Genomic DNA, 17,051 nt, shown 5'->3' on the forward strand with positions numbered 1-17,051 from the left:
CACTACAATTTACTGGGAGAAAGAATAGAACGTTGTTCCCAGTACTTTAGTAAAGCACTCTTTTTTTTTTCATTACGGACGGTATATTTACATGGGTAACATCATACATGAAAGAGTAGCACATTGTCAGCTACACCAGCCGTTGTCTGTCTAATTAGGGCCAGTGCCGTGCCAGATTTGGGCCAAATCTATGTCACATAAGGACCGAATCTGTGTCAAATCAGGGACGAATCAACACCTTAGCAGTGACGGCCGTAACAATGAGATTTCCTCGGACCATGACGTCACTCTTTGATCCTTTGGCACTACTGACACTTGGACATGAGGACCAAAGGCCGTAGCTGATAGATTTAATGGGGAATACATGAATTCAGACAATGCCCAAGAAATAGAGAGTGTGTGTGTGTGTGTGTGTGTGTGTGTGTGTGTGTGTGTGTGTGTGAGAGAGAGAGAGAGAGAGAGAGAGAGTGTGTGTGTGCTGTTGTAGTGTGAGGGAGTGTGTTGAATGGGCGCTACAGTGAATGACACCAGAGCAACAGAAGGCTTCACACAGCATCAGGACGCATTGGTCCATCCTGCCCTACTTAGTTCCTCTTTTCCTCTCTCCTACATCCTGCCCTACTTAGTTCCTCTTTTCCTCTCTCCTACATCCTACCTTTTGCTCTCTCCTACATCCTGCCCTACTTAGTTCCTCTTTTCCTCTCTCCTACATCCTGCCCTACTTAGTTCCTCTTTTCCTCTTTCCTACAGCACTACACTCTAGGGGCATGTTCATGAGCTCCCACGGAGATCTAAGTGAAAAATCGCCAGATTTCTCTATAACAATGTGGGGATGGGGCTTTACCTACTCACTTTATAGCTACTGTACTAGCTGGCTAATGCTACACATGCATTGGTTAAAGTGTATGGACCAGTTTTGTATGCCGTCTGTGATAACTGAGAAACTAAACTGAGAAAAGAACAAACTAACTGAAGACCTTTGTCCAACTTTGTATGGGGGTTTTTTAATATCTGAAATTGTAGAATTAATTGAACTGATGCAACTGCAGTGAATATATTTAACAGCCGGGCTACACAGCCTGAACTATAGCCATTAGCTTCCACTATAACCAATGGGACTGGCTACATCACATGTGATGGTGGCAAGCACATTTGAGCAAAATAGACCAGACATCTAAAACTATTTTTACACTCTGCGAACAGAACACTCCATTTCCACGCCCAGTGAAGCCGAGGTGATAGTTTCCTAGAGTAGCATCATGACTAACGGCTGAACAAAAAGACCATGTGTAGTCTGTGTAATGTGTGGTAGAGTTGCATGGATAAAGAATAAGATAGTTGTATTAGGCTGTGAGTAATGACATGTGGAGGAACTCAGCATTGTGTGTGTGTCAACAGGGATCTTCACAGCTCCAATCAGGGGTATCTATCACTTTGTGTACTTTGTCTTTGGGGATGGCCATGCATCTACTCCTACAGTTGTTATTCTCCACAAAAATGGAGAACACATTATTATTGCATACGGTCATCAGCCAAGCTATCACATGACAACATCTAATGGAGTTTCTCTGCTGCTGGAGGTGGGAGATGTGGTCTACCTGAAGCTGCGCCACAATTCCTGGGTGAGAGACAATTCGAGTCATCACAGCACCTTCTCTGGCCATCTGCTCTTCCCCATGTGAAATAATTTGAAAGTGTGTTTTACAGTAAAACAAAGCACTTTTTCATGTATCTAGCTTAATAACAGTTAATATTGTGTTAGTTAATGAAATAGTAGACAATTAAAATGTGTTTGTGTGTGTGTGTTAGAGAGAGAGATAGAGAGAATGATTTATCAACATGTTTATTGAATTATATTATAACTGCTTTGGCAATACTATTGACCTTGTCATGGCAATAAAGCATTTTCAGCAGTAATACTGATGAAAACAGGTAAAGAGAAGTGTCCCGAATTATTTCATATCATGATTATCAGATTAAAAACATCACATTGTGACATGCATGAGTACTCTAATACTGAATGGAAATGGTTTCAGAGAGTGTGTGTGTGTGTGTGTGTGTGTGTGTGTGTGTGTGTGAGTGTGTGTGTGTGTGTGTGTGTGTGTGTCTGTGTGTGTGTGTGTGTGTGTGTGTGTGTGTGTGTGTGTGTGTGTGTGTGTGCGTGGTAGGGGTATGGACAAACGTGACATGACGTCCTTGAGTCTTATGATACTCATATCAAGGGAACGGGGAAGCCTGCTGCAGGGTGAAGCCTGGCTGTTGTGTACACACAGCCGATAGAATAAGCGCCTTCATCCTCCACTGGGCGCAAACCAGCCAGCCGCGCCTCACGTGGACACCCACCCCACTGGGGCTGCACCTCAGGTCATCCATGCCTACTTCAAACAGAAACAGGGCAACCATACTGAACATATTTGTCTATTTTAATCGGTCTATTTATGGAAGCCTCAGCCTTTGTTGAGGCGAAGAGGGATATTCACCCAAAAGAAGAAAACCAGCACTGAAATGTCTCTTTCAGGAAGAGGGAGAAAGAGAAAGCATTCCATTTTGTGAATGATTTTCTGTGAATACTATAAATCTGATTAAGAACTGTAACAAAAAATTTGTACGAAGTACATTGCACTTTCACTGGAGGGGCATGCACGGAAAATTATGTGATGAATACTTGTGATAAATATAAATATGTGATGAATCAAGAAACAACGGTGTTCATACTGTAGGTTTTCTTTTTCATCCCCACAAACAGCCTGATTTAACGGCAAGTCTAGTGATGGTGAAAGTGAAGGCCATAAGCCCAGGCCTGTGGGTCAGTGCACACACAGGGCAGTAGTCTCCCCTTCTAGGTGGCTATACTGTGTGGTGAAGGCTTCATTCAGCTTGTTTCCACAGGAAGACTCGGTCTCAGCTCGGTCAGGGAAGTGTGCCATCGCCAGTTCACACAGAAGCATGAGGGCAGAGGCATCATGCCAGAGTCCACAGGTGTGTGTGTGTGTGAATGAGTGAGTAAGTGAGTGTGTGTGCGGTGTGAGTGAGTGAGTGAGTGAGTGAGTGTGTGTGTGTGTGTGTGTGTGTGTGTGGTGTGTGTGTGTGTGTGTGTGTGTGTGTGTGTGTGTGTGTGTGAATGAGTGAGTGTGCGTGTGTGAGTCAGTGTGCGTGTGTGTGTGAGTAAGTGAGTGAGTGTGTGTGTTTGGGCATGTATGAGTTTGTGAGCGACCTAGATTCCAGCTTCTGTTCCAGTGAGAAAGAGAGCAGGCAGGAGACAGAGCTCTCCTCAGTGCCCACTGATGTGTGTGTGTGTGTGTGTGTGTGTGTGTGTGTGTGTGTGTGTGTGTGTGTGTGTGTGTGTTAAAGTGTGTATATAAGAGAGAGAGAGAGAGAGAGCAAGCAGGAGACAGAGCTCACCTCATTGCCCACTGGTGTGTGTGTGTGTGTGTTTGTGTGTGTGTGTGTGTGTGTGTGTGTGTGTGCGCGTGCGTGTGTGTGTGTGTGTTTGTGTGCGTGTGTGTGTGTCTGTGTGTGTGTGTGTGTGTGTGTGTGTTAAAGTGTGTATATAAGAGAGAGAGAGAGAGCAGGCAGGAGACAGAGCTCACCTCATTGCCCACTGGTGTGTGTGTGTGTGTGTGTGTGTGTGTGTGTGTGTGTGTGTGTGTGTGTGTGTGTGTGTGTGTGTGTGTGCGTGTGTGTGTGTGTTAAAGTGTGTTAAAGTGTGTATATAAGAGAGATAGAGAGAGAGCAGGCAGGAGACAGAGCTCTCCTCAGTGCCCACTGGTGTGTGTGTGTGTGTGTTAAAGTGTGTTAAAGTGTGTATATAAGAGAGAGAGAGAGAGAGAGAGAGAGAGCAGGCAGGAGACAGAGTTCTCCTCAGTGCCCACTGGTCACTGGGTGGCACAGATGGGCATCACCAAACCAATCCAGCTTGCTCCGATCCCACAGGGGGCAAACGATGCCAGCAGACAAACCAACAAACCGACGTCTACAGACTGCTTCTGTCTAGACAGGGTATGTCTAGATGTGGAGTCAGAGGGGTCACTGTGCTGGTGGTGGAGGGTCAGTTCTTTACTGTATATCAGTGGATGAGAAGGCTCAGTGTTTGGGGTGCAAGGAGGAGCAAATACGCTGTCTCATGGTTTCTCATCAGCCAAGCTGTGGTTGTTGGAGTACTTTTTGGTTGCTTAAAACTTAATTTCATTCTTTTCCTCAGAGACAACAATGCATTTACTGACATACTGTAGTTAGACATGCAGCAGCTTCCTTTTGGTATGTATTAGTAGTGCTGTCAGTTAAACATGTTATTAACGGTGTTCGCGAGATTAACATTCTTTTTGGCCTAGCAAACTTTGTAGTATTTTTTCACATGCTGTTGCAACAACTAGTAACGTTAGAAAAACTACAACACCACACCGGATCTAGCTAGACCGGAAACAAAACAGTCACACTGCAGAATAGTAGGCTTCCTAGTAGGCTTCTGCCTAGTCCTATTCCTGTAGGCTAATCATGGAGATAATAAACACCAACGCAGTTCTGAACTCCCGGTTGGCTGAATGGTGCTTTGAATCGCTGTGGACACGGATGCCGGAATTTATAATGTGTGTGCATTTTGTGCATGCACTTCTGCTGTAGCATTTATTTCAGTCTATATTAGCTATGTTTCTGAACAATACATTGTGTTGCCTCAGGTCTGCTGCACATCTTTTGAAATTTGATTTGAAATAATCAAATAGACCTACGTCACACACACACACACACACACACACACCACAGGTACGCACACACACACACGCACACACACACATGCATAAACGCACACACACACACACACACACACATACACACACAGTAGACATGCAGGCATACATACGGATGCACACACACAGACTCACACACACAGACACATAAAACACATACAAGCAGGCAAGCAGACACACGCACACACACACCATTACCCCCCCACACACACTCACAACCAAAAACACACATACAGAGAAGCACACATACACACACTCATTTACACAAAGACGCACACATGCACACACTCATTTACATACACAAAAGTTGCTAGAGTAGGGGATGGAGTAGGAGATGGAGACAAATTGACAAGCGTGATTTATTTTTGCAGAGTGAATGTGCAGGACTGAGCGGAGGTCATATTTTGTACTGCTTTGCGTTACATTATTATCTTGTGTGAGGGCTATGTATAAGTAAGTATAAGTATATATACTCTTTTGATCCCGTGAGGGAAATTTGGTCTCTGCATTTATCTCAATCCGTGAATTAGTGAAACACACACAGCACACAATGAACACACAGTGAGGTGAAGCACACACTAATCCCGGCGCAGTGAGCTGCCTGCATCAAGAGCGGCGCTCGGGGAGCAGTGAGGGGTTAGGTGCCTTGCTGAAGGGCACTTCAGCCTTAACCAGTAGGCCACGGCTGCCATACCGGCTGTGATACCAGTAACCAGTGCCCATATAATATGTGACAAATGCAAAAGGGAAACACTGATTATTATCTAAGTGCTGGGATTGTCCTTTCTTTAACTCTCTCTCTCCCTTTCTATCTTCCTCTATCTCTCAATCTCTCTCTTTCCTTTCATCTCTCTCTCTTTCTATCTCTTTCTGTCTCTCTCTCCCTTTCTGTCTTTCTCTATCTCTCAATCTCTCTTTCCATCTCCTTCTCTCCCTCTGTCTCTCTCTTTCTGTCTTCCTCTCTGTCTCTTCCTTTTTCCTCTTTCTTTTTTCCTCTCTCTCTCACTCCCTCTCTCCCATCAGTTCCCATAGCTCCTCTGAGATGAAGGGGTGTGGGGCTCGGAGAGGAATGTGACCCTACAGGTCAGGGAGGCTCGTGGGCAGGTTGCCATGCGGAGGTCTGTGGGGAGATTCGCTGGCCGCTAATTGAGGCAGACCACTGAGAGAAGCTTCCAGAAGCTCTCCAGTGCTCAAAGAGTCTTCTGATGCATGCCAGTCGCACTGGATCTACTGCATTAGACCCTAAAACAGGGTGGCTACTCCCTCTCTCTCACACACACACACACACACACACAAGCACGCACGCATGTGCACACATGCACACACACACACACAGAGAGAGAGAGAGAGAGAGAGAGAGAGAGAGAATTTGGTTTGGAGTCTTTCTGTAATAAAAGTGTTTTCCCTTTGGGCATGGAATTGTACTTGGCACTTTATGGAATGTCAAAAGTACAGCATCTGTTTCAAGCCCCATCTGAGGGAATGTGGAGCCTCAGGGTGGCACAAACTACCATGTTTTACAGGTATATTACAGAGCTTCATACAGAAGAGTGATGAGAAGAATCTATGAATGGTTTCTGACCTATATTGCATGTGCAGTGCATAAATGCATGTTTTTATGTACTTACAGGAAAACTCGGGCAATTTTTTTTTTTTTTTCAAATGCATGTCTGTTTCTCAAAATCAATTCGTTTTTTTCCGTACCGATAGTACTCGGTGATCTTGAGAAACAGAGATCTATGTGACAGATTACCTGAGTTCTCCTTTAATGCTACCAGCTTTTCAGAGATAATGTTAGAGATAGAATTTACAGGAGTAATGTGTTTTGCATATGAGCTATACATCATTTTAAACCTTTTTCTTTGTCCTTTGGCACGCAAGCGCACACACACACACACACACACACACACACACACACTAACCCTAAGCCACATGCACACACATGCCTTTTTTTTCCGGTGGACTGCAGTGAGACTACAATATTTCAACTGAAGTTATTCATGAATTCCTTTAATAGACAATAGATAAAATGAATATGAAATCCTCCTAAAAGACACACAAAACAATAAACTCCTCACTATCAATCTCTCATACATACAATATATGTGGCTCTATAGTAAACATAGAGATGTGTTTTATTGTGGTGTGGATTACACAGAATGTGGAACATATGCAACATGGAACTATTCACTGTGCGCTGGGTGAAGGTGATGGTGTCACTGTATTTCACTCTGAGACCTGGCCTCTAAAACATGCAACGTACACAGTCCACTCATGCCGTCACTCTGTGGGGAGCACATAGTTTCTGATGTTGCGATGGGAGAATCCAGAATTTATCCAGCCACCAGTTTTCCTCCATGGAAAAAAAAAATCGGCCCAACTCTCTGAACCCTGACCTGATGGAGCTGGGAAAGAAAAGAGAAAAATACACGAGAAAGACATGGACACACAAAACTGAATTTAACAACAAACCAAACGCACAACTACCCAGGGTGCCAGCCGAACTTAGTCCCGCCAACAACATTTGAGTTCGGGAAGTTCGGTCTGGCATTGACCTCTCCGGAATAAGTCCCGCCTCCGAAACATCCGGATCCACCCAACTTCTGGTTGTCGAATGTCTATGGGAAATAACATGGCGTTTCGAAAAATCGTACCTGTCAAACTCTGTAGGTGGCAAAGTAGAAAAAGCTGGTGGGCCGATTGGCCTACATACTTCTGCCATCTGGTTTCCACTGGATTTTTTGATTGTCGGTGCCGTTAAAGTAGTAAACGATTATTAATGCTAACCGGGAGCTAGTTCCGATGTACGCGGGCGGAGGAGGGCGTTAGATCTCGCTCATAACCAGTCACAACCTAACGTGATGGTCATTTTCACGTGTGATTCACGAGTGATTTCAGTGGTCTATAAAAGTAAATCGTTTGCAAGGTTCAGCCTCTTGTTTTTCACGAAAAACATAATGATAAGCAGACTAGGAATCAGAGGCAGAGTCGTATTGAGTCGATAGCTTTATTTTGCATGACCTTGATCAGAACAGTAACATTTTCAGAATGTATTAACAACCTATCAAACATGACGATTTCACGCAGGGTTAGTGCCACCTCCGTAGACAGGCTCTGGTGCCACGAACTCCATTTCGGTGAAGACAAACTATGAAACATTGCCGTTGCTATGCAACCTTTACGGGGAGTTGCGGCGTCCGAAGCGTGTGTTAGCTTAGTGCTTCTTACTGATATATTTCTACTTTAACGGCACCGACAATCAAAAAATCCAGTGGAAACTAGATGGCAGAAGTGTGTAGGCCAATCGGCCCACCATTTTTTTCTACTTCGCCACCTACAGATGTTTGACAGGTATGATATTTCGAAACACCATGTTATTTCCCATAGACATTTGACGCCCGGAAGTTGGGTGGATCCGGATGTTTCGGAGGCGGGAATTATTCCGGAGAGGTCTATTGCTCCTCAAATCTGGCGGAGCAATCAAATTGGGCTTTACTATGATGGACAGGTGAGCAACAGCGCCTCGTCTATCACGTCATCTGAGCACGCTTAATGTTTGCAACAAAAACGCTGTGGCTAGAAGGAGACAGATGGCTTCTAAGACCCCATATGGAAAACACATATTATTTCAATGACGCACAACCATAATTTGTAATTTGAAGCTAAAGTCAAACATTTTCATCCAAGGATTTTTTTGATATAAGATATTTAGTATACTGTACCTGAACTAAAATAACTATCTGACTCAAATGTCTGTATTTCATTGACAGTCTCTTTTGTTAGGGTGTAGACCAAGCACTAGTGCCCTCCACACTACTGTGATGAAGGGAAGATGGTGTGTGGACAGAGGTCATGTTATCTGGGCCAGCCGCCACCCCCATCAGGAACAATACCAGGCAGGAGCAGCTGCTAATGGACTGGAGACATCTGGCTGGATTCACAGGGAGAAACTGGAACTTCCCCTAATCACGTTTGTCAACTTAAAGCCTAGACTGGCACAGACAGATTCTCTTTTACCCACACACGCACACACACACACACATACACACACACACACAAACACACACACTGGATGAGTTCCAAAGTTAGATCCTACTCCCAAACTTCCATCAAAGCTGTGTGCGTGTGTGTATGTTTGTGTGTGTGGCAACGCTTGCCATTAAAAACAAACAGCTTTACTGACAGGTGTCAGTGGGGGCATATGTACACAAGTTCTCAAAGAAAAAATCCTGAATAAAATCAGACGGAAATGTAATTGCCCCTAACAAAATGCTTGTCTAAATATTTGCTCAATAAAATAAAACAAGTTTCATACAAGCATAATGAAAGCCAATAGTCACCTCAGAGGTGACTGACCACCATTTTCAAATGCACAAAGCACAGAACAAATTGAAAAACTAGGATGTCAAGTGAAGAGTAACGGCTAGATTAGAAAATAATTCAGATAATTCAGAACAGAAAATAATTCACTTCTCTGTCTTCTCTCCCTCAACTCTGATACGTGTGTCTGGCCCTGGAAATCCCCCGAACGAGCATGAAGTTGCCACGGATACGCACGAGTCCCGTGGCGTCACCATCGACTGAGCGGAGGCCAAGGAGCGGACGCTGTGACACGTTGTTCTCCATGGCCCCCGACCCAGCCTCCCCTCGGTCCTCCATAAATCAGCCACGCACTCATATCGGTTGATGAAGACGGAAAACGAAAGACACCATGACAGGATTCAGCACATCGTCGCCAACAATATGATGTGTAGAACTACATGCCTTTCCTTGTGCACTTTGCTTTGCGCTTGGTGACTATTAGTCATAAATGTTATGACGGATACCGATTGTAATTTTATGATATGCTAAATGTAAAACGAATTAGGTTACTGACATCCAGGGGCATTAAAACATTAAGACAGTACGTTTAGTGTGCTCCAAAACATACGGATATGATTAGGCTAGAGACAAACAGTTCGATAACAGATGTTATTATGGTCACTTATTCTGACAATGTTGTGGCATTCTCGGGGATAGCCTACTCATTTCCTGAACAATTCAAAAGCAGCATGGTAGGTTTGAGAGGTAGATGTAATTACCACGATTCTTCGTCTGTCTCTGCATCCATCCCTGGAGAAAGAGGAGAGACCGACTTTCCGCAGTCTGCCATGCTGGTAGGATGACAGAAATACCAGTCAATCTCTGAAATGTTACTGATAGCGTAACAGCCGCCTAACACCAAACTCACGTCACATCTGTCTCTGGTGTTAATTTACAGTAATGGGCTCTTGTTAGAGTATTATTTACCGCTAGGGGGGTTCAAGTCGACTTGACAACTTCACTGTCAGCATAGTGGCAATTAGAAATGCCAGGTCAGGTACTGCGATAGATAATATTAATACCAGCTCGTGCAAAGACCTAGTTGTGGACAGGCTACTGTGGTGACTGTAGTTATTCATTTCTGTGTAGTTCATCCATGTAAATGTTTGAGTTGGATAAATTATGAACAAATATATACGTCTTTCTCTGTGTGGGTGTCATAAAATCACGGGACGAATTGACCCTTAAAGCAGTACCCTCGCTGTCTGGTATCAACATTGCATACAGTCAGGAACTTGTGAATGTCGCACATACATTCATAGTAAGACAAGAAAGTTTGGCTGTCGCCCAATCATCGGCCCCCTGCTGGGCTCGTGCACAGGTGTGGGGTGTGATTGGCTGGCCGGCCCCACAGTCGGTGGAGAGTGAGCAGTATTGCGCACGAGCTCAGTCATCAGAAACCTCTGGAGCCGGTGCGCATATGACAACCACCCGTCTAGGAATTAGCCTGCTTTCACGCCTCAAATTTATTGCACCCGTATTTTAGACTCGTATGCTGTAAGAAAATGTAAGTCTGTTTGCGCCAGACGCAATGATAATGCCATGGAAAAATTTTCTTCGACTGCGGGTTCTTTAGTGGAGAGTGGAGAACGGAAAACGGACCGGCAGCGTAGCCTCTCTCCTCAGTGATGTTACAGTGTGATTTATTTGTTGGTTGTTTGTAACGTTTCGCAAGAGTGACTGGGAGTCCGATGAGTACCTGAACCTCCTCCAGATGTCTTCTCTCCTCTGGTCAGGTGCGCGTTTGAGGGACGCACCATAATTTTGCTATTTTGGCTGTTTTGCGCTGGCTCCAGCGCTTTGGGCACGTTTTGGACTATCAGAGACATGGGCGCGGGGGGTCCTACCCTTAACCTGCGGAACTTGGCAGGACTTCTTTTTCTTCTGCAGCTGGTGAGCGCGCTGGACGTCCGAGAGGTAAGCCACATCGCTGTTTACGTTCAAAAGTGTAAATGAGACGTGACCAAAGGATGATCCCATTATCATTTTAATTAACCAAAGACTTTGTTCTTATCTACGCAGCTTCGTCCACCAGAGTCTACGCCAGGACAGAGCCCTGAGGACGCACAGTCTCTGCTGGAGTCCTTAGCGCTACCTCCTAACACAGGTGAGAAGCGCTGGAGACTGGGCTGCTATCGCTAAAACGAGCTTCTAAAGCAATAATGGCATTCAACTACCATTAATGGTGAAATAATGATTTGCCATATGACTGTAAGAAAACAAATGCTGCCTGCAGTCAACCCAAATGCACAATGTGTGTGTGTGTGTGTGTGTGTGTGTGTTTGTGTGTGTGTGTGTGTGGTTTCTCCGGTTACTGTGTCGTCACTCATAAATCTCTATAAATGCATATTCTGCGCTCTCACAAGCATGTCAGACAGTTCGAGAGACTTGTTGAGGCAGATGTTGGCAGCCTGCAGAGATATAATTACACAGTAGCCTAGTGATACTCATCACTCTGAAATTAGTGATATGTAATGTTTAAGTATTTATATCCAATTTTGTAAAAGCATGATTTATTATAACTCATATTTGCACAGTATTCCTATGTCACATAAACCCAGTAAAAAGCCATCAACACACACAATCACTCATGCTACCCTGAAAGACAGACTTTCCTTTCAGACTCTTGTCTTAGTACATGAGCATGCCTGCCTTGTGATTGGCCCTCTTCCATGTCTGTCATTCAGAGTATGAGCTGGTGGCTCCGTTTGAAGTGGACCACGAGGGGCGGTACATCTCGCATGCCGTGGCGCATCATCAACGGCACCGGCGCTCTCTGGACCTTGGCAAGACAGCCGGTACCCCTGACCTGGTCCACTTCAGGCTCAGCGGGCTGGGCCAGAACTTCCATTTGGAGCTGAGGTGGTCCAACGGGCTCATTGCCCCTGGATTCAAGGTCCAGCGACTGAACCACAATGCAACGGTCAGCCTGCATGAGTACAGCCCACATGACCTCTGCTTTTATCAAGGCACACTCAGGTCAGAGGTCAACTCCTCAGTGGCTCTGTCGACATGTGGGGGAATGGTGAGTCTGGAAACAGCACACATTTATACGTTTGTATGTCTTGATAAGTGTATCCTCAGTATATATACTATACAGTACGTGTGTTTTTGTGCATGTGTGTGGCAATATTGGTGTGCATGTTAAAGGGGAATTCCAGTGATTTTTCACATAGATCTCTGTTTCTTGAGGTCACTGAGTAGTGTCGCTACGAAAAAAAATGTAAACAATTGGTTTCACCTAGCTAGAGTTGCTGCAGCCAACAGCTAATGCTGCCAGGCAGCTACAGTGCTACACTTTGGGGGCATGTTGGCACTGTTTGTGTATGCTTATGCAGCCTCTGGTATAGTTTAAGGTGTGTGTGTGTGTGTGTGTGTGTGTGTGTGTGTGTGTGTGTGTGTGGGTATGTGCGCATGCGTGTGTGTATGTGTTTGTTTATCTTCACATATTCCCCAGGAAATCAGAGCCCGTTCTCCAGACTTTGTGTACATTTGAAGTTCATCATTTCACTGTGAAATGACCAAAATCTCAATAAATGTTTTGGGGCTGGTATGTCCACTCAGCTGTGTTTGCATTCACACTGAAGCATGCAAAAGCATGCAAAGACTTCATGTAAGCAAAGTCCCGCAGGTGCATACATACTGAGCGGCAGATGGCTCCTCTCTGCACTGTGAAAAGGGTCCATCTGAGTGAGAAAAGACATTGGCAAGTAGCAGTTCTATTCTCCAGATCAGAATCCGAAACAGAATCCAGAACACGTCGCCAAAATACAGCTACGTTCATCTTGTAGCTGGCTGCCGCCACTACAAATTAAAAGCCCTGCCTGATAACGTCATCAGCAGCTGATAACTCACTCCAACTCAAGGGGCTCGGCCAAGCGATTGGCACACACCTTCGTCCCATCAGAGGGAAAGATCACTCTTTTGGACACAGCTGTGTCTATACAGAGTTCATGATGGCTGTAAATTATGTTAACGAGGCTAAAAACATGATTTTGTCTCTGTGTGTGCCTTTAGTATTTTGTGGGTATGGTTATTTATTGGGCTGGAGGCGACAGGTTTGGCAGCATAGGGGGCAGTTGCACTGCTCACCACAGATGTCAACCCGTCTTTCAGAATGCAACAGACAGACTGTGAAAGTCAAAGTATCCACATAAATTTAACCATATGGCTAACCGAACCAAAGTTTCCATTCTTGGCTGCACAGTAAAGTTAGTTGGATTGAGATCTCAGAGGAACAGGAATCTGAAAGACTGTGTTCTCCCCCTATATACAATATGAAATGCCACTGTGGAGATTACAGTAAGTGCTAATATACCATTCAAGTGTTGTAATTGCTGTAGCTGTGTGATGTGTGTGATGTAAACCTGTGCTATTCTTCTATTGTCCTATTGTGTATTCTGTCGATCTGTGCTGTTTTGTGTGTATAGATCTGTGCTGTTTTGTTCGTATAGATCTGTGCTGTATTGTGTGTATAGATCTGTGCTGTTTTGTGTGTAGATCTGTGCTGTTGTGTGTGTAGATCTGTGCTGTTTTGTGTGTAGATCTGTGCTGTTGTGTGTGTAGATCTGTGCTGTTTTGTGTGTAGATCTGTGCTGTTTTGTTTGTATAGATCTATGCTGTTTTGTTTGTATATATCTATGCGGTTGTTGTTGTTATTTGTTTTGGATCTCAGTTGTATTGTGTTTACTTTTTCTGGCATGTGAGATAGCAAGTAACGTATTTACTGCTGTAGTGACAGTGGGAAGCTTTGCCCAGTTGCCTCTGCAGTTAGTGATTATCCTGGACCCCTTCATCACCTGCTGTTCATACATGCAGTGATTAGTAACAGCTCACACCATTCCTGTTATTATATTATGTTCAACAGAGTAAGGTTGAGCTACTAGGAAACCCAGTGTCCTGGACTAGTGCAGAGCCCTAGACGGCGCAGAGTGTGAAATGGAGCATCTTCCGCAGCTCCGTGAGAGTGTCGGCTGTCACTTAGAGGTCCGGCAGGTGGAGTAGCTCTCCACAGTGGACTTGGAGGATGCTTGCCACATAGAGGCCTCAGCAGGATTGCCCCACGCAGATGTACGCCTTCTCTGCCAGAGAAGCGGTCACTCAAGAAGTGGTGGTGGTGAACCCGAGAGCATCGGCCCCTGAGTGCGAGGGGCGGCTGAGTACCCTTGGACCGGCATACTGTACGTGCAGAGAAGGGGGTGTTCCACGAAAGCGGGATCTCGCGAGCGAAGTCCGGGAAATGTGGGGAGTGGACGGTCGTAATTTGTGGGCCGAGCTCCAAAGAAGCAGCCGTCTATCCTGTTTTCGGTTGTCATCGACAGGGGATGTGAAGCAACTCTCTGGCTCGGTCCAACACGATCCCGATCATCTGCCTCTCCGAGCCGGAACAGGTCAGTGAAGGGCTCACTGCTCTTGACACCCGGGGCTCCAAGCCAGCGCACAAGCAAAGATCAGGGAGGAAGCCCCACTACGAACAGCATCTGCCCCACTACTAGCAGCATCTGCCCCACCACGAGCAGCATCTGCCCCACCACGAGCAGCATCTGCCCCACCACTAGCAGCATCTGCCTCACCACGGGCAGCATCTGCCCCACCACTAGCAGCATCTGCCCCAGCTTCTGCCCCACTACGAACAGCATCTGCCCCACCACGAGTGGTGTCTGCCCCACCACGAGCAGCGTCTGCCCCAACACAAGTGGCGTCTGCCCCACCACGAACGGCGTCTGCAGTCGAAGAGCGACAATGCCTCCGCAGAGAGCGCTGAGAGTTGAGGTGGGCAGAACACTCAGACATGGATTCGCAGACCGAGGTCCGAAGGTACAGTGCCCAAGGTTCCAACACTGCATAGTGTTGGCAGTGAACTGGCAAGCAGAGAGCCGCCTGGATGTGATCTACTCCAGGCAGGTTAGGCACTGGCCATGCCCTTCCACACCCAGGATGGCTCTGGAATATGGGGCCGGGCATCTATGTTAGACCACCGCCATTGGATAGCCCTTTAAAAGTCTTGAACAAGACTGTGGTTGGGCCTTGGTAGCTGCTTGAAGAGAAAGCCAGCGAGGCCCACAGCAGGTGATGAAGGGGTCCTGCTGTAAGCTGGGCAGGTACTCACTCAGTTGGTTGAAGGCTTCATTCTCGAGTGTTGGTTTGAAGGATCTTTAATTGCTGAAGAGGGAAGAGAGGATGACCCTCTCACAACGTCCACTTATATGTGGCACTTGCCCAGGAAAGTAATCCTTAAAAAAAGGTTGTTGGAGATTCAAGTTCAGATCGATGACATCATCTGAGGATGACTTCCCAGAGGTTATTTTCATGACCATCCATTTAAATGGCAACACGTTGTCCCTGTAATTGATGCCACTCTGAGAGTGAGAGGGTAAATGATGAGTGTGTGAAAGCGCCGAAGACTCTGACAGACACATTAGCTGACACTATCTGGCTTGTGTTTTAGGTTAAGCTCATAGAATTGCTCAAAGCGTACGTTTAGGGAATACATATCAGGTGTAAATCCTTCCTGGTATTATCACTAATATGTAATAAAATAGCTTTTGGGTCATTATCCCAGCGGTAGTCTGTGAATGTGAGTGTGTATAATAACCAAAGGTTTCTTTCTCAGGCTCCTAGTGTTAGTCACAGTCAGAGACGAGACATCCCAATGCGTTTACTGCCCACTGTATTTACATTATCCATCATATGTATCCTATTGAGACAACTTTATGGAGCTTGCCATGGAGACGGGGAGAGAGAAAGAGAAAGTGTGTGTGTGTGTGTGTGTGTGTGTGTGTGTGTGCACACGAGTGTGTGTGTGTGTGTGTGTGTGTGTGTGTGTGCACACGAGTGTGTGTGTGTGTGTGTGTGCACACGAGTGTGTGTGTGTGTGTGTGTGTGTGTGTGTGTGTGTGTGTGTGTGTGTGTGTGTGTGCACGCGAGTGTGTGTGTGTGTGTGTGTGTGTGTGCGCGCGAGTGTGTGTGTGTGTGTGTGTGTGTGTGGTGTGTGTGCGCGCGCGCGCGAGTGTGTGTGTGTCTGTATGTCTGTATGTGTGTGTGTCTGCATGTGTGTATATCTGTATGTGTGTGTGTGTGTGTGTGTGTGTGTGTGTGTGTGTGCCTGCATGTGTGTATGTCTGTATGTGTGAGTGTGTGTTTGCATTTGTGTATGTCTTTATGTGTGTGTGTGTGTGTGTGTGTGTGTGTGTGTGTGTGTGTGTGTGTGTGTGTGTCTCTGTGTGTGTGTTTCCGAAGCTCTGAGAATGGGGCCGCAGTCTCAGGTGGGATGCCTTTAGAAGTCCCTGGGCAGCTCTCACAGCTGCCCTCTGATTATGTGGCCGGGCCTTTGAGTCTGGATACGCCTGTCCTGTGCACTGAGAGGGTCCAGCTGTGGGCTGCTTCTCTCCCAGGTAGCGCTTGGGCCTGCCTGTTGACGGAGGCTTTATAGCTGCTATTTGCACCTCTCCGGGCTCGCCCATGTAATTTGATGACGTCGGATCTCTTAAAGAGGAGCCGCTCGCAACATTTGCTTTTAATTTAGATAGCCCAGTGACAGGGGGGAGGGAGAGATACTGTGGAGAGGGTGTAACTGGATAGATGGACTGAGGGAGGTGGAGAAGTGATTTGTGACACAGAGTCTGTCCAGGTTGAAAATCAGATCAAAAGTACGCTGGCTTGTAGCAGTGAACTCATCTGAAACAATAGAGCGACTTGGCTGTGTGGGTGCAGCTTTGCCAGTGCTGAGCTGAGCTGATCAGTCCACAGAATGTGGAACCACTTTGGCAAAAGAAAAACAACAGAGGTGGCTGTCATTATCCATCACATGCATGACCTCATCAAAGGGAGGGATGCCACTAGAATGCAATACCTCATACCTAACCTGATTGCTTAATTAACTGTGAGAATGGCCTTTAATGTAACTCTAAATGGTTGCTCTTTGTTCTTGAGGGCATGTCAAAT

General features: G+C 45.9%; 1 protein-coding gene across 1 annotated transcript in view; it reads left to right on the top strand.

Moving 5' to 3' along the window:
* The first annotated feature begins 10,479 nt into the window (after positions 1–10,479).
* LOC121720575 (A disintegrin and metalloproteinase with thrombospondin motifs 16) overlaps positions 10,480–17,051 on the top strand; it is a 56,126-nt gene continuing 49,554 nt past the window's right edge. Inside the window, exons 1-3 of the mRNA XM_042106841.1 lie at positions 10,480–11,024; positions 11,130–11,214; positions 11,795–12,132. Coding sequence (XP_041962775.1) covers positions 10,935–11,024; positions 11,130–11,214; positions 11,795–12,132 — 513 coding nt within the window. The 5' untranslated portion in view covers positions 10,480–10,934. The remainder of the gene's footprint in view (positions 11,025–11,129; positions 11,215–11,794; positions 12,133–17,051) is intronic.

The sequence above is a fragment of the Alosa sapidissima genome, chromosome 10 (genome assembly GCF_018492685.1).
Source record: "Alosa sapidissima isolate fAloSap1 chromosome 10, fAloSap1.pri, whole genome shotgun sequence".
Taxonomy (NCBI): Eukaryota; Metazoa; Chordata; class Actinopteri; order Clupeiformes; family Clupeidae; genus Alosa; species Alosa sapidissima.